The sequence below is a fragment of the Triticum dicoccoides genome, chromosome 2B (assembly GCF_002162155.2).
Source record: "Triticum dicoccoides isolate Atlit2015 ecotype Zavitan chromosome 2B, WEW_v2.0, whole genome shotgun sequence".
Taxonomy (NCBI): Eukaryota; Viridiplantae; Streptophyta; class Magnoliopsida; order Poales; family Poaceae; genus Triticum; species Triticum dicoccoides.
Genome location: NC_041383.1, coordinates 349,315,724 through 349,333,970, shown reverse-complemented (window position 1 = coordinate 349,333,970; position 18,247 = coordinate 349,315,724). Strand labels below are relative to the sequence as shown.

The 18,247-nt window shown below is 45.1% G+C and overlaps 1 protein-coding gene across 1 annotated transcript; it reads right to left on the bottom strand.

Moving 5' to 3' along the window:
• Positions 1-5,108: 5,108 nt before the first annotated feature.
• LOC119363679 (folate-biopterin transporter 1, chloroplastic-like) lies at positions 5,109-17,823 on the bottom strand. The gene is made up of 9 exons (XM_037629043.1): positions 17,569-17,823; positions 10,256-10,515; positions 10,058-10,122; positions 9,809-9,971; positions 7,332-7,480; positions 6,997-7,245; positions 6,414-6,582; positions 6,235-6,327; positions 5,109-5,878 (listed from the first exon to the last, which is right to left on the bottom strand). The coding sequence occupies exons 1-9, from the start codon at positions 17,684-17,686 to the stop codon at positions 5,594-5,596; spliced, it is 1,551 nt and encodes a 516-aa protein (XP_037484940.1). The 5' UTR covers positions 17,687-17,823; the 3' UTR covers positions 5,109-5,593.
• Between the last annotated feature and the right edge of the window lie 424 nt (positions 17,824-18,247).

Here is an 18,247-nt window from a genome sequence, read left to right as displayed (position 1 = left end):
AAGAGTGGATGTTAGTAAAGTAAATAAATGTGTATAGAGGTTAAGACAACAAAACAATAAGCAAAACAACAAGTGCCATTCCTATTATTTCAACCATCAGGGTTAAGCAGGACATCAATAGGCCTTCCTCTATCAATCCTTCGCGGCCTAGTACCACCGGAACCACGACCACCTACGTGGGCTCCTCTAAGACTTGTCCGTCCTCCACAGCCACCAATAGTGCCTCCTCGTGCGCTACCTCTAAGGCTCGTTCGTCCTCCACGGCCACCACTCCTACCTTCTCGTGTGCTACCGGAACCTCCTCTCCGGCCACCCGTTTTACTAGTGGGAGTGTTGGCATCGGTCCTTGGCCTTTTAGTGCATTTCCTAGCATCGTGTCACGGGTCGTCACATTGTCCATAATTGTTGATGTCGGTGGCTCCATGAAATGGCCGCTACCAAATTGTTTCATTCCAGTGTATCCAGCTAGATCATCCATGTCACTTCTAACCTCTTTCTTCTTCTTTTACCCTTGGTAGGCGCCATGAGTTTGGGATCGGGAACGATATGTGGCCCATCATACTCATGCCATTGCGAAGGATCTAGAAAGGGACGGAACTGAGGCGCCCATATCAACCTCGTTTGTTCGTATGTGAACTCATGCAGCCGCACGGTGGTTTCATCTGAAACATGCAAGTTTCTCGCCCTAGCCGCGGTCATCAAATGCGAGCAAGGCCAATGGTACTTGTGAGGCCTCACGCACTGACACCGCCGGTTCTTGAGGTGCAACTCGTACAAAACACCACCGTACGCTACCCCGTCCCTTGTTGTGCCACCCGGCTCGTCGACTTGGTAGATAATTTCTTTTTCATTGAGTCTAATGATTTGTTGATGTGAGGACTTGTGTGCTTGATACTTCAACCAGTCCTCGACCTTGAAGGGATAGTCTTTATTTTCACCTATCCAGTTGGCGGTGACTCGGGAATGCCTTAGGAAATACTCGTTGAGCTTGAAGAACGTATATTTCACAATGGCAGTCACTGGCAATGAACGGACACCCTTGAGAACGTTGTTGAAGCATTCCACCATGTTACTTGTCATATCTCCGTATCTCATACCACCTTCGTCGTAAGTGTGCGACCACTTATGCTTCTCTGGAAGATGCCTTGTCAAGAATTCTCTCCCCCCTTTGTTCTTTTCCAATGCCAAGAAGAGTTTGTCATATCATTTTTTTTGAAATGTGTTGGTGTTGAATGCCACACAAACATGGGTAAGGTCTTTGCAAAACTTCTTGCTCTTGCATGCATAGTAAAAGTTTGTCATGAAGTGTCTCATGCACCAATGGTGTTGGAGCTTTGGAAAGCCAGGAATATCAACATCTATTGCTTAGAATCCCATGATGCCTATCCGATATGATGCACACCTCTCTCTTGCCAATCACCTTTGTCCTTCATGGTCCACAAACCACTCCCAATTGTCATCATGCTCGGAAGGCACCAAGGTAAATGCCACCGGCAACACGTTGTCAATGGATGAATGGGTCATTGCCACCATCAATGTGCCCTTGTATTTGCCGGTCAAGAACGTGCCATCAATTGACAAGACGGACCGACAATGCTTAAATGCCTCAATGCATTGGCCAAAGCTCCAGAAAGCTCGGTGAAACACTCCGTCAATTGACTCGACTCTATGGCGCATGCCCGGGTTCCGATGAGCAATGGCTCCCAACATCCTTGGTAGAATATTGTACGCGGACACATAATCACCATGCAACATCCTAATAGTGTTTGCCTTGGCCATCCATACCTTCCCATACTTGACCTCATAACCGAATCGTTCAAAGACCGAACTCATGAGTAGCTTGACCTTCACGGTTGGATCGTGGGATATCTCATTCAACAATTTGTATCCTAGAAACTCGGAGGTGAGTTGATGGTGGCCCTTGCTTCGGTTAGCTTTGTCCGGCGGTATGCACGTGTGAGTGGCCACACAACTCTTCAACTCTCATTGCCCGGTTTCATGAATTTTTCTTCCACGGACCTTCCATTTGCAACCTTCTTTGTCACATCTGACGGTGTAGCGCACATTTTGATCGGAATGACCAACAACATATGGCTTATGGTTCCTAATGGCATAGTCACTCAACGAAATCTTGAACTCTTGCAAGCACCCAAACTTGATGCCTTTATTCAAATGAGCATTCTCGTCCTCATCCGAGGGCCTTGGATCACCAATATTCGTGCAAGGTGATGGTTCAACCAACCCTAATCTCATGCCCCCATCAACAACGGCCTTGTCGGCAAAGCTAAGACCACGAAACAAAGAGGGTCCTCTTTTCTTGCCACTGACCTTCTTGTAGACTTGATTTTCTTGCGCCGTGAATCCATCCTCGTCCAATTCTTCCTTCGGACCCTCGTCGTCCGAGTCATATTCACACATATGCCTATAAGGGAGGTTACGGTCCATGTCTTGTTGGTAGACAATGACATCCAAGTCACCAATGGGATGGTAATGAATCTCTTGTTCCGCGTAAGCATCATCTTGAGGAATAGCATGATCATCAACACAAGCAATAGCATCCACATGAGCAATAGGATCACCTCAAACTACTATGGCTCTAACATTGATCTCCTCTTCATTGGGTTGGCTACTTGGTGGTTGGCTACAAGAATTGTGTGCATACAACTCGACACTACTATCATATAGTGGGGATGACACACTCCGGTTCAAGTCGAGTTGTAGGCGAGGAACTTCACCTTTGTGGCAAATAATTCAAGTGACTTGTCTTGTGATCCCTCAACTTTATCCTTGTACACATTCTAATACAAATCGGAGGTGATGGGCATACTCTTTAATCGAGACTTTACTCCCACTCCACATCATACCTCCCAATAAGTTTCACCTCATCACTTGGATTAATCCAATGCAACATGCTTCTCACTTTCACTACAACATCATCATAGCTTGGGCTTGTGTCAAAAACATCAATCCTCCCCTTCATCGGCATTTCCATTCAAAAATGCCGCCTTGTCCAAGTAATGCAAATTAACAAGTCTATCCATCTAAGAACAATGGACAAAAAATCATGTCATCCATGGGTTCAAGCAAGGAACTTCTATGCATTGCATTCAAACAACTCGACAAAAATTGTCAAAATTGCCTTAACCCTAAACCTTCCAACACAAAGCCACTAACCCTTGGCACAAGATCTTGCTACGCACAACAAAGCTAGGCACAATAAGCACACACATAGCCATAAATGCACAACAAGAGCAATAACTAGGGCTTCAAACAATGTGAGCAAATCCAACAAAAATACATGATTTCAACCAACCAAAAGAAGGGGGAGTGGGAGAGGTACCTTGGGTGATGCAAATGCTCCGGATCCACCGGACAAATCTCTAGCAATGGAGAGAGATCTAGTGGATGCTTTGATGGGGGGGAGTGGGGGAGAGGATGGGCTCGGGAGGAAGAAGGGATTGGGGATGAATGGGTGGGTGCAGGCCCCACCAACACCTTATCCACTACAGAGCCCTACCGACAGGGTGCTTGGCTGTAGGATCGAGCACCCTACCGCCAAGGCCCCTGGTGGTAGGGTCCTTTGCCACGTAGGCGGCCACAAACGGCCGTCTGTGGGCTGTCGTCAAGTCTACCGCCAAACTTTGCGACGATAGCCTATCCAACCCTACCGCCGGACTGTCTGGCAGTAGCCAACAAAGTCAGATCCCAAAATACTTTCGGGTGGGGGTCAAATCCGGCTAAACTTAGGGCAAAAGGTCAAAACACATAAATCAGCCAGTCTGGTCGGCTAGAGTGCTTTCAATCGAGGGACGAGTGCTTGCGTGTTTCATTCTCTAGGCAATGGGACCTGATGGGGGTCTTTGCCTGTCCGGCCTCTTGCCGTCCAAGAAGTCAAGGCTTAGTTGTTGTAGAGAGAAAAGGAAAACAGTTTTGCTATAGCACATCTAGATGTGTCAGTTTTGCTATAGCACATCTAGATGTGTCGTAAGTATTTTGCACGTCCAAGTCATATACCATTGATTCTATGAGAAGATCCGTGCAAGCATTTTCATTATTCTTTTTTTTTCTAGTTTGATTGAGTCACTTAGAAGTGCAATAATAAGAGCACGTCTAGATGTGCCCTAGACAAGACTCGAAAGAAATCATGCTACCAATACGCTGCACCAAAGCTTTGAGGTCGTCTTCCAAAGTCCACTAATGGGGAACATACCTTTCTGCAGGATATTGGAACCACAGCTTTATTATTTGTGATTTCATGTGTGGAGAAACTAGAATCATGTTTCAAAGATGACCTCAAGGCACACCAGGGACAAACGTCTGCGCTTACAAAGAGTATATGTCCTGTCGCAAACTCCACAGAAACTACAACTGTAATACAAATTTGTGTTATTTCTCTTTAATGCTCCATATGTGCTTGCAATTCCTATTTGTTCCTCACCTTAGGGTCAGTTCTTTTGCTGGCTTCTAGAATAAGCTAGAATAAGCTGCCCCCTACCCAGCTTATTCTAGAAGTCCAACCAAATTTATTTTTTAGAAGCCTACTAATTAAGTCCAGACTAATAGGCTTCTAAAAATATATTTTGGTTGAGCTTTCAGAATAAGCTGGGTAGGGAGCAACTTATTCTAGAAGCCCAAAATAGCCAGCAAAAGAACTGGCCCTTAACGAGATGCATCCAGATGAAAACATAATGTTACTGGCAATGTGTCCATGCGTTGCAACGGATCCAAAGTAGAATAATACATATTCACAGATCTGAAAGAAAACAGTCTAGTTTTGATATACATATCACTAAAAATATCTTATATTTCACTCAAAATATATTTCTTGGGCTGTTTTGATGAGGTAAGGGAGGAATGTGGTTGGTTTCAAGATACTAAAGGGTTTTCTGCAAATTGGAGCAGGGAAGTGGAATATTGTTGCAAAAAGGCCACAAATTACATCACAGTCGTTAGATACAGAACTAGTGGTTAGAAATGACAAATAGCAGACACGCCATCATCACCAACTGAGTCTTTTATAGGAGTAGAGAAATTTGAGCAGAGAAGTGAAATATTGTTGAAAAAGGCCACAACTTACATCATTAGATGCAAGCTTTAATGGTCAGAAATGACGGATGACAGACACACCATCATCACCAACTGAGTATTTTATAAGAGTACAGAAAAGAAGACCTGGTATTGTATCACAATCCACGGTAGGGAGATGTGTTTGTTTCTTCATAATCTAATACTCTCCGTAGTACAGCTCCCACAGGGTAAAATATCCAAAATCGGTAAGGGAGTTAGGTTACTATTTAACCTTTTCATGGGGTTACATTAGTTACATAGAGATCACATTGTCTTGTTACATGTTGGCTACATAAAAGAAAGAGAAGTACCTCTGCTCCATAGCATCGGGTTCCATTTTCTGATAACCAAATCAAGATGATTGATCTTGGTGTTTTCATGACAGCAGTGAAAACTGTAGTATATCATATTTCCCTGCTGATTTGCTGAACTAGTACTGGGGAACAGCCATGTCTATTACCTCAGTTGAAATGGGGCTAAGCCATACTATACTTGAGAATTTGAACGCATTAAAAGACAATCTCAGTCAGCTGTGTTTTGTTTCTTCATTATCTGAATCTCCTGTTTCGTCTGGAAGGAGACCTAGAAGAGGCAAGGGCAGCAAGGAACTGAGATTGCATACAATAATCAACAGAGGTAGATTTCCGAAGCTTTCCCTAGTGACTCCAAAAATCTTTGTTAGACCAGCACCGACAAGACCACCAGTAACACTTCCAGCATTAGAAATGGACATCAAAGTGGCAAACAAAGTCGCCTCCATTCCTGGAGGGCACAATTTTGCAGCTAACACCAAAACTGGCATAAATGCAGCCTGCAACATAATTCAGGTTATATACAGTTACATGCAAGGAGAACAACTCAAGGCACAAGGAAGCCTTGTAAGAACAGTTCAAAGCCAGATAAGTTGACATCAAAACTTAAGTAATGATATGACGTAACTACATTGGGACAGGAGAATACTTTCCCCAGAGTGGTTGTAATGCTGAGAATTACAACTTGTGAAAGTTCAAATTGGCCAGGCTTATTTTCAGGCATATGGAGAGCAACTAGACTTCATGTCACTATTATTATGCAATGAACTAAATTGTTCACGTCCCACAGTAAATGTAGTAATACAAAATAAATAAGAGTTTGCCATCAATCAGCAAAAGTAGTCGTGTTACATACCTGGCCAAGGACCGTGATGATTAACGAATCTCCAATGGAGAACCACTCATCACTGATCCCAAACTGCCTATTAAGCCCAGTGACAAGAAGAACCTGGAGGGCATACAACACACTAAGGTTTTAACTTGGAAGGATGCAAAATAACTGCCGCTGCACTGAAATAAAAGCAAAATGAACACCTGTGTCATTCCAAGGGCTGAACCTATGATGGTTGTCACAAGAAATATTTTCCTCAGATGAACTGCCTTCAGAAAGTAGTTATAAATTCCAACACCGAGCAAGGATGCAATGGAAGTAACGAGTTTTACACGTCCTAGAAACTCTGGAGTGAATCCAAGCTTATTTGTGCTGAGATCAACAATAAGGGAGCATGAAAGTTCAATCAACTAAGAAACATTACAAAGTTAAACAGTAATCATACATTTTGAAATACATAATGGAAAGTTATGCATACGCTAACCAGCTGCTACAACGCAACCTGGATATAACAATGTAGAGCTTAACTACGATCATCAATATCTTGTGGCAATTTCTCTAGTTGATGTTTTGTTGTACCTCAAACGTCAAACCTATGAAATCAAATTGATACAATTAAGGATGAGCTAGAGGAAGGATCCAGTAACCAGTTGTAATTTATATTTCATAGAACTACTGCACTGCATTTAAAACTAGCTCCCACACAACAGTAAACAATAACCATGTACGCCATCAGAGATACTGTAATTGCAGACTTGTGTGAAATTGTGGCAACCTGATACATACATGAAGAAAAACATGGCTGACTCTGAGTGTGGTGTTGCTTGCCAGAGGAATATAAACAAGGTCGGCAAGAAAATGTTAGGTTGCTTTACAGAAGTCCATAGCTGCTTGATGTGCTGTATTGAGCTCTCAATGAATCCTGAACCAGAGACTGACATAGCATGTTCTCCAGGAGTCAGGCGATGTTCATTTACAAGAACTGCAACAGCAGATGTCATCAATGGTAAAAATGCCGTAATACCAAAGACAAATCTGTGTTTACAGAAATATTTTCATCAGTGTACTGCACCAGAGAACATGTGGAGCTTCAGTAGGTTACAGGAAGCTATGTGACGAACCTTACTCCATATGCATCCACAAGCGAACCACTGAAATATGCGCTCACAATTCCACCAAATGCCGAGGACCCCCAACATAGAGACTGGAGAGATCCAGATGTACTTTGTGATTCGCCACGAGCTCTCTCAACTACCATAGAATCTACGACCTGCATTATTTTCACAGGTGTCTGTTGAAACAAATCTAGGAAGCAACAATATATTTAAATAATAGTAATATTGTCCTAATTTATGTCAGGAACAACTCTAAGATGTGATAAGAGATGAGGTGTTGATTTTATTTAAAAGATAATCTTTATTTAGATATATTTGATTATTTTCAATGCACAACGGCAGCATTGGCTAGATGTTCTCAATTTAGAGACTGGTGTGGCCTAAAATAGTTTGGCAACTTCAAATAACACAGGAAATATGTATACAATCTGTCAATCGCATTGCAAAATTCAACTGGAGATAGATAAATGTTCAGTAATCGCAATATCCTCAAGAAAAAATGGCATTACAGTCTCACATCATCGATCAGCAAATTAGCTACAACAAAAGCGCACGGATACCGTGATCCAATACATGTCGGGCAACCATCAATTAGAACAATTTAAGTTAACTTAGAACTAGCCAATATCCCTCGGTAACAATCTAGGAAAATTTGGAACTGACTGATGAGGAAGTAGGGAATAAAGAGCTTGTCTTTTGCATTGGTTAATAACAACCGGAGAAGGGTCCGAGCACTTTGGGTCTATTGTACGCAGCCTTCTGTCAGGACCCAAGCAACGATCTTCTGACAAGCAGAACACCTGAAACGAGATTCAGTTAAGTTTGAATTCAAATAGATTGGCGCGAAGTCCCCAGAGCCGTCCATCTGCGATCTGACGCTCCATGGATGCTCGTACCGCTTCGCGGAGTTATGAAGCCTGGATCGCGTCCACTCCGCATCGGATGGCTGCGGATGGTCGGCTGAGGAGAATAATGTGAAGACTTATATGTCTTCAGAGCTATGGCTCAGCCTCTCCAACCCAGATGTAGATCTGTGGCAGCAGTTTGAACTGGGGTAAACAAATCTCTGTGTCTGCGTCAACCAACTGGTTCTATTTCCTTGCAACCCTTTACTTATTGTATTCCTCTGAGTTCCGAACAATTTCCCCTTTCATTTCTCTGTGATTGTTGCGAAGACTTTTCAGTACTTCGATTCTCTTCCACTGCTTAGATTTTCACTAAGTGGTGCACGCTGTGAAAACCTTGTCTGTGCTTAGACTGTTAGATTTACTCGCATCTTAGCCTGTTTGTATATTGTTTCTGTGATAGCATGTTTTCTATTGTTTTGATTACCTTGTGACTAGGGATGAAAGCGGAGCGGAAACGGACGTAACTGAGTGCTACCACATTTGTTTTCATATATTTTTGCAGAAGCAGAAACGAATACAGAAACCCCGGAAATGAATAAGGAAACAGATACTACCGGAAACGGACACCGAACGAATACAAAACAGACATGAAAACACAAGTGGGCATTGACCGGAACTTAAAAACCCCTTGAATCATAGAGAAATACACATAAAAGCAAACAAATTTAATGAATTGTTAACATGTCTACAAAATAGTATCATTATGTTAGCAACTTAGTGTAGTATTGTAGTAGTACTGGACAATTGCGTATAGGGTTCTCAAGCTGAGTACATGTCTGGTAGTAGAATTTGGGCCTCAAATGATCCATTCTACTCATTGTGTTATTGTGTATTGTTTGGTGGTTGGGCTACAAAGCAGCCATAGGTCTATAGTCCAAACAGAAATTCCATATTCACGGAAACGGAAGGTTCCGTTTCTACGCATGTTCCACTGGAAAACACCATTCCGTTTTTGTTTCCGTTTCCGCATAAAAAATTCCATTTCCACTTCCGTTTTGCAAATTTTCGTTTCCGTTTCCATATTTCCTCTCCGTTTAGTTTCCACTCCATTTTCATCCCTACTTGTAACTCTGTTGCATGTCCTCTAGTTTATTTAGTTCTTCTACTAGATTGCCTCTGAACTGCTTTGCTGATATCCAATTATTCTTCTATTTACCAAAATATTTCGTGTTTTCGAAGAATTTGTAATAATATCACCCCCCTCTCTGGTAGATAATTTTGTTCCTACATTAAGGATTGTTGATGCCTATCAATAACTTTAATTATTTTTAATAGCTTCAAGAAGGCAGCCCCAACATGTTGTAAGATAAGGTCTGCACATAGGCATGTACTCCGTATATAAATTTGGAACTCTAGAGGAAAGTGCTTGATGTGAACCAATCGTTATTTCTAGCAAGTTGATGTTATTAGTGTCTGCCTTTCTGTATGATGGAAGGTGATCCCAATGACACAAGAGCATCAGCACTTAAATAAATGCTAAAGACTGTACAAATAAAATACGTCACTCGAAATTAACACTCGATCTGAAAAGTTTGAAAAGATAACTTTCTTGCAGAATACTTAGCTCATACTTACAACATCTGAGAAGGCAACAGAAAGTGATCCAAGAAGAATAGAGAATCCTGCACCATATTTACTGTTCACTACTGTAGCCATCAAACTCCATGAAAGTGTTCCAAGAAATCCTGACAGAATAAGATATGATCTTCTTCGATACCCATATAGTGGAATAGAATCACTGGAAGGCAAGAGCAGCGGAGTCAGTGCCACCAAATGCACATATACATACAGCAGAAAGGAATGTATGGGGAACTTTCACGAGACCTGATAAAGCCATAGATTGGCTTGATCAACCAGGGCAAGGATGAGAAGCCAGATATAACTGCAGTCTATATAACATAAACCATATTAGTCACTTATTAACATCTATTGCTTACAAGGTAAATTATCACATGCATGTAACAAGACCAAATCTCTAAATATCAGGACCACAAAGACAACGAAGGGAAAAAGACCAGGTACCTCAGCTGGATCAAGGTGAAGATCGTCTTTTAAGTAAAAGCTCACAGCAAGTCGTGCAAGGCCTAAGACCCCTTGCACAAAATATACAATGGCAACTGCCATATTATCAGGAGATAGGTCCACCCCGAATGCCGTGAAGTATCCTGACTTGCTCTTCCGTACATCATCTGTACTAGATTGCTTCTTATGCCATCCCTCCAAGTATCTCTTACTTGTATCAGCTTTAGTACATCCCACCTGATATCTAGGCACAATATTTCCTACAGTAGGTACCATGACGGGAATGAGTATGCCAGCAAGCAGGTAAATTCTTCATGTTGTATTAATGTCGTCCAATTTTGCAGAATATTTTGGTTGACGTAACGGAAATATCATGGGGAAAATGTGGGGAAAGAGAGAATGCGGAAGAAAGGTTGAAAGGGGTCGTGTTGTAACAGATCCAATATGCAAGTTGTCAGGGCCGTATATAGACAGGTGCAACTGGAGAAGTTGCACAGGGTCCCAAAACCTTTGAGTGCCCCAGATTTTTTAACTGTACTAATTATTACTAATCTAAGGACTGGAGACTAATGATCGGTTAAAAATTAAGAGAAAAGGAGTCCAAGCCAGCGACAGAAGCATTTCTACCTATAATAGGAATTCCACTAACGATTGGAGACTAATGATCGGTTAACACAGTTTGTTGTTAAACCATGGATTTGGTTTACCAATTCCATCATTATTGCATACTCTCTGGGAACAACTCCAAACTCACGGCCCAACTCACATCTCTCCCATCTGTCTTCGTCTTCCTTCCCTCTAAATTTTTTTCTCACACACCCTCACAAGGAAACTCACAAATGACAGGCGGATAAACAGCCCACGCTCTTTTTCCAGTGCTTAGCAGCAAATCACCGCAATTAAATCGCTGCAAATTTAGTCCTCGTCTCCTCTCTCGATTCTCCTTCGAGGGCTTTACATATTAGATGTTTTTCTACTGATTCTTCCATTCAAGTGTTCCCTTCAAAACATGAAAAAATGACACTACTGCTATGATTACTGAATTTTTTCTGCATTTTTAATACATGGGGCCTGTTACAACATCACGTTTAACCTTCTTTTTTACATATTAGATGTTTGCACTGAGCACCGAATTTCTAGGTACATCCCTGCAAGTTGTACAACTAAATGTGGCACAAAGTAGAGAACACAAAACAAACCTATAAGCCTATGTGGCACAAGAGAGGATTGAGCATAGGTGTATGTCTGTTATTTGTGTTTTACGCAGAAAATTTGTGAGAAAATTTGTGAGAAGATGGACCATTTGGACACACAAGCGGACATAAGGTCACCTAATATCCATTCTACTTCATCCTTTGATGTTGTAACTTCAAATACAGAACAATATGGTCTACAACCTTGAGAAAGATGAGACTTGGGTGTGGAGGATGGTAATACTATGTTCGTACGATTTCTACTTGCAAAAATGCTATATACGTGGGAACCTTTCCTTGAACAGGTCTATGGAGATAGTGTAGTACTAGCACTGTCTAAGGTGAACCATCGAATCAAAGCCGGATGGATGAAGTGGTGCCAAGCTTCTGGAGTTCTCTATGACAAGAGAGTGCCACAAAAGCTAAAAGGCAGGTTCTATAGGACGGCGATTCAACCCGCAATGTTGTTTGGTGCTGAGTGTTGCCCGACTAAAAGGTGACATGTTCAACGGTTAGGTGTGGCGGAGATGGGCATGTTGAGATGGATGTGTGTGGCCACACAAGGAAGGACCGGGTCCAGAATGATGACGTACGAGATAGAGTTGGGGTAATCGGTGATTGAAGAGAAGCTTGTCCAACATCGTCTAAAATGATTTGGGCATATTCAGCACAGGCCTCCAGAAGCTCCAATGCATAGCAGACGGCTAAAGCGTGCTGATAATGTCAAGAGACGTCGGGGTAGACCGAACTTGACATGGGAGGAGTCCATAAAGAGAGATCTGAAGGACTGCAATATCACCAAATATCACCAAAGAACTAGCCATGGACAGGAGTGTGGAAGCTTGCTTGGTTGCGAGATCTTACGAGTTTCAGCTCTAGATTACCCCAACTTGTTTGAGACTAAAGGCTTTGTTGTTGTTGTTGCTGCTGTAATTAAAAAGTGGGTCACATGTTGTAGGTGTCGCTTGGTATTATGGAGTCGAATTGTGGCATCAAGTGAGCATGTCAAGCGGCAAGAGTCTATGCCGGTAGTTTTTAAGACCTTTTTATGTTATTTCATCATGCTTTTAGTAGTTCAATTTCATGAGTTTTGTTGAGTGGACTTGCATTTATACCTTCCGAAATGTAGGCCTCAAATGTTTCGCCCCGGCTAGGTTCAATTCCTGGATCCACCACTGCCAATAGGTGATCCGCGTCGGAGTTGCCCTTAGGCACTATTGGCAAGAAAAACAAGACAGCTACCCAGGTTCAATTCCTGGATCCACCACTGCCAATAGGTGATCCGCGTCGGAGTTGCCCTTAGGCACTATTGGCAAGAAAAACAAGACAGCTACCCGAAGGCTTACCTAGCTGTAATTTAATGGGATGGGGGTAGGAGGACAAAAACACAACCCCCCCCCCACCCCCGCTCGGGCGACTCGGGGGGCGAACCCTAGGCGCGTCGCCGGGCTCCCTCCTCCCCCCACCCTCCCTCGCCGCCGCCTGAGGCAGCCGCCGGGCAAGCCCAGGGCCAAGGAGGGTGACGGCGGGGCTTCTGGCTGCCCTGCTTCCGCGCGGGGAGCTCTAGATCTGGAGCAGCGGCTCCTATGGAGAGGCACCGCCTGCTCTGCGGCGAGTGGCTGTGCGGATGGTGGATCCGGTGTCCTGGCCGCACGGGCGGCGGGATCCCGGTGGTGAGGGCGGTCGGTGGCGGCTTCTGCGGCGACCGGTGCGCGAGATCTGGCGCCTCCCCTCCTCTGTTCGGCGTGCGAGCCTGCCTGGTCGGGTCGTGCTTCCCTGGTCACCGGTTCCGGACAGGTGGTGCTGTTGGTGGCGGGGATTTAGTTCGGGCGAAATCCCTGGCCGGCCGCGTCGACGGCGATGCCCGAGGGCGCCGTTCCCCTCCTTGGAGGCGTCGGTATGGACTGATCCCCTCACTTCCCCTCCTCCTCGGTCTCCCGGGCGAAAGCCCTAACTTTGTTGGGCGGCGGCGGCGCTCTCGGTGCCGTTCCCTTCTTGAAGGCGCCGCTTTGGGAGCATTGGGGTTGGGTGGCGCCTGGGGGTGGTGGGTGGCGGCGGCGGCGGTGTGGCCCTCTTGTCCTAGCTTGGAACTTCCCCCTCTGGTGTTGGATGCTTGCAGCGGCGATGTTCTGCTCAACGAGAGCCCCGGCGTCTCGTTGGGGATGCGCCGACCCTCCCTATGTGGTCTTCTTCCGGCAGCATCCATCCCATCTTGCGACGATGCGGCGCCTTCGATCCAGGCGAGGAGGTAGTGGCCTCCTTCGAAGATCGTGTACTGGATGTGCCGTGCCGGGACCCGTAAGTGCTTGGCGACGGCATGCCCCGCTGGTGTCGGCCCTCCTCTTCTTCGAGCCTATGTGATCTTGTCCCCGGTGCAGCATTCTTGGAGGGGGACCTCGGCGTCTTCGGCCTCGCTCTATTATGACCATCTTCAGCCCCATAGTGCTTGAGGCTTAGTTTTGTGTTGTCCATCATCTATGTATCTTTTTTTAGAACATCATCTATGTATCTTACCGCCTTGTTGTTCTTTCTTTTGCCTGCGGGCGTATGCGTGTAATCCTGGCCAGTTGATGGCTTTGTTAATTCAAAGCCGGGCTAGGCTCGAGCCCCATCTCGGGCTCGACTGATGCCTTTTCTCTAAAAAAAAGTTGTAATGAAACAACCATTGTGCTGATTCCCAAAGGTAACGATCCACTAAGCATCAAGGACTTCAGGCCCATCAGCCTCTGCGATGTCATTTATAAGGTTATATCAAAGGTGTTAGTTAATCGTCTCCGACCTTTTCTTGATGACCTTATTTCTGAAACTCAAAGTGCTTTCGTCCATGGAAGGATGATAACAGACAATGGGATTATTGCATTTGAATGCTTCCACAAAATCCAGCACAGCTAAAACTCGAGAGACAATCATTGTGCCTATAAACTGGATCTTGCTAAAGCCTACGATAGAGTTGATTGGGGCTTCCTGGAGGGTGCACTCCGGAAGCTAGGATTTAATCAAAAGTGGACCAACTGGGTGATGAAATGTGTGACCTCGGTCAAGTTTTCCGTGAGATGCAATGGTGAATTATTGCAAGCCTTTGCGCCAACCAGAGGGCTACGACAAGGAGATCCACTAAGTCCCTATTTATTCTTGTTCATAGCTGATGGCCTTGCTACACTCCTAAACAGAGAAAATGTGATGGGGTCCATAACCCCGATAATGATTGCTCGGGGAAGTCCAGGGATCTCCAACCTCCTATTCGCTGATGATAGCCTCCTGTTTTTTAAAGCCTCGGTTGATCAAGCCACAAGAGTACGGGAGCACCTTTCAGAGATGTACGGGTCAATTGTTGAGCCAGAACAAATGCTCTCCTCTGTTCAGCGAGGCCAGACCAGTCCATGTCAAGGAGGAAATCATGACTGTGCTTGGGGTGGTTTCCTCCACTTTTGAAAGTAAATATTTAGGTTGCGTTCGGTTTGCGGGTATAGAAAACACTGGACCAGAAAACTGCGAAGGATTATGATTGATTGTACAGTACCAGACCATAGGGTTATAGAGGAGAGGAAGAGAAGCATGCGGGGTGTTTGAAGCATAGGTGTAAAAAACTTTGTTACTGACGAAGATTGTGTACACAGTGGCAGATTCTATGTTATTTTTCTATCCGCATGTACTCTGTGAGTTTGTCTCTTTCCTCGTGCATGACTAGTATAGTTTAATTTTTTATTTGGAGCCGTGGTGCCTTGCCTCGGGCATCCGCCCAAAAATGAGGTTCTACTGGATTTGTGAAATCCTCTGGAATGAGCCCTCCAAGGCAAGGTTTCCTTCAAATTTCTGTACCAATTTCTTATGAAACGAACGGGTCAGAGGTAGACAAAACTACAGGTTTTCAAACCTGTAGATTTCCTTTGATTTTCCTGCAGACCGAACGGGGCCTCAGGTCTACCGACACCGGAGGGACGGATGAAGAATGAGAAGTTCCAACCAATCATAGACAGATTTGGGAAAAGGTGCAATGATTGGAACGAAAGATTCATGTCTCAAGCGGCTAAGGAAGTACACGTCAAATCGATTGTACAAGGCTTACCAACATATGTCATGGGAGTTTTCAAATTAAACCACAGCTTCTGCGAGAGTTATGAGAAAGTCATCAGGGACTTTTGGTGGGGTGACAAGGATAACCACAGGAAGGTTCATTGGATGTCTTGGGAAAACATGACAAAATCAAAGAGGAATGGAAGCATCGGTTTTCGAGATATGCATTTGTTTAACCAAGCTCTACTTGCTAGACAAGGTTGGCGATTAATCCAGAAACCTGAGTCTTTGTGCTAGATTGCTCAAATCAAAATACTATCCAAACGGAAACTTGCTTGATACGGTATTTTCTTCGGATGCTTCCCCAGCTTGGAGAGGGATCGAATTCGGTTTAGAACTGCTAAAAAAAGGTTTGATCTGGCACATAGGGAATGGAAGGAAGATCCAAATTCAACGGGATCAATGGATCCCAAGGAAAGAAGGATTAAAAGTGGCCACTTTCACTAGGAGATCAAGGCTAAGGTGGGTTAACCAATTGATGAGGCCAAACAGCAAGGAATAGAATACGGAACTAATAAACCAGATTTTTCATAAGTTTGATGCGGATGAGATCTGCAAAATAAGAATACCCTCCAATGCGGTGGATGACTGTGTGGCCTGGCATTACGAAAAAACTGGTGTCTTCACTGTCAAAAGCGCATACAAGCTTGCTGATTCATTAAAGAGAAATGGAACGGCAACGGCCTCTAGCTCAGCAAGAGATCCAGGTGATAGGAGCATATGGGATGTAATTTGGAAAGCGAACATACCAGAAAAAATCAAGATCTTTGGATGGAGGGTCGCTACACAATCTCTTGCCACGAAACACAACACTTTTAGAAGAACAATAGTGAAGGAAGATGTGTGTGATATTTGCGGAGTTGAAAGCGAGAGTGAGTACCATGATGTTATTGCGTGCACCAGAAGTAAGGCACTTAGGGAGGCCATGAGGGCACATTGGGAAATTCCCAAAGAACATGCATTCAGAATGACCGGTACTATTGGTTCCAGGTGCTCCTCTCCTCGCTAAATGAGCAGTGCAGAAGTAGAGTCATGTTGATTCTGTGGCAATCATGGCACCTACGGAATAATGTGATCCATGGAGATGGCAAGGACACTGTCTCTGGAGCTGTCCAATTCTTGCTCAGGTTTGAGTCTGACCTGGTAGAAACCTTGCATGCATCGGATCGAGCTGACAGCAAAAAGGCATGGTCTCTCCACTGCCCAAAGCCATACATACCCCAAGCAACGAACCAGTGGATGGCGCCCTCAATAGGACTGGTTAAAGTTAACACAGATGCTGCCTACTTGCAGGAGTCAGGCGACACTTGGGGTGGCGCAGTAGCGCATGACCACCGGGGCCTCGTTTTCATCTCTGTTGGCCGACGCCTGCCCCGTTGCGCATCGGTAGAGGAATCTGAGGCAGCCGCAATACTGATGGGACTATCTGAAGTGGTAAGCTGTACAATGGGTATCTGATCCTAGAAACAGACTGCATGGCCACTGGACGAGAGCTGAGGGCGGACTGGACCTGCAGGTCTGCATGCTTCCCTCTGGTCTCTGACATTAAGGATCAGCTGAAGACATTCTCCACTGTCAGCATCAACGTGGTCAGCAGAACGAGGAATAAGCTCGCCCATGGGATTGCTGCCAAGGCTAGGAGCGATGGTGATTTCCACCTAATCGCTGACGTCCCTAGGAGTGTCAGGAATGTAATGCTCGACGAGTGTACCCAAACCATGGTGTAATCTACAAATCATGGTTTCTCAAAAAAAAAAACTGTAATTTAACTATTGCAGCTGCATTGCACATTTTCACCAACTAATGCACGGGAGCGCACGAGCACGAACAATGCTAACACTGAGAAGTCGAATTTGCTAATACAGTCAATTACGCTTTATGTTAGCCCTTGCTCATCACAATTCAACTTGATCCCCGCTTCTACCACGCAACAAGAAACTACGCCCCATTCGGGTTTCCCCAATTCCAACACCCCTCGATGCATTGCCGCACCGGATCCTTGCATATAGGCGAACCTTCCTAAGTAGGAGAGAATAGGGAGCTCACCAGACCGGTGGTCGGAGGCGGAAGCGGGGGCGGAGTCGCGGATGCCGAGCTCGAGCGGGCGGCGGCTCGCGGCCTCCTCGTCGTACGGCTCGCGACCTGCCGAGGTTCCGGAGGCCATCCCGTGGGGCCGGAGGCAGCACCGTTTCCTGAAAGACGAGGAGATCGGCGGCCCTGCGCTGCGGACCGGAGAGGGGGGAGAACGTATCCTGTGCACCTGCTGCACCAAGGACTCGTGGGCCACTGCGTGAGGAACGAAGAGACGAGATGTGGTGCTAGTGCTACATTTACAAAACAATCCTTGTACTACCCATTGTTAGAGTTTGGGCATAAATGGAGCCTTCTCATGCCATGTGCCCTCTCAGCCGTCGGATCCAATTCCCAAACGAATCATGTCCGTCGAATCTCCAACTGAACTTATCCTAGTCGTCGGATCGAGCCCGACACTGCTACAATGAATAGTGTTGGCGTTTTTTGCCTCCGTCCTGCCACCCTCACTCTCCATGACAGGCGGGGTCAAGTCAGGGTGGGTCGTAGTTGTCAGCGACACTGGAGGCGAGCGTAACCAATGCTGGTTCTTATGGGCGCGGGAGGCGTACCACCGCCTGTAATTTCCGTTAGCCGCCAAGGGCAGTTCGGACATTTCATCTGACCAGGTGCCAAGTGGCTTATCGGGATTAGT

Excerpts from the sequence above, each read along its gene's own strand:
- LOC119363679 (XM_037629043.1), bottom strand. The coding sequence starts at position 17,686 with ATGGCCTCCGGAACCTCGGCAGGTCGCGAGCCGTACGACGAGGAGGCC. Across the intron at positions 10,516-17,568 it reads CGCCTCCGACCACCGGTCTG|GAAATATTGTGCCTAGATAT; the intron begins GTGAGCTCCCTA and ends TACCTACTGTAG. Across the intron at positions 7,481-9,808 it reads CTGTTGCCTTCTCAGATGTT|GTCGTAGATTCTATGGTAGT; the intron begins GTAAGTATGAGC and ends AAAATAATGCAG.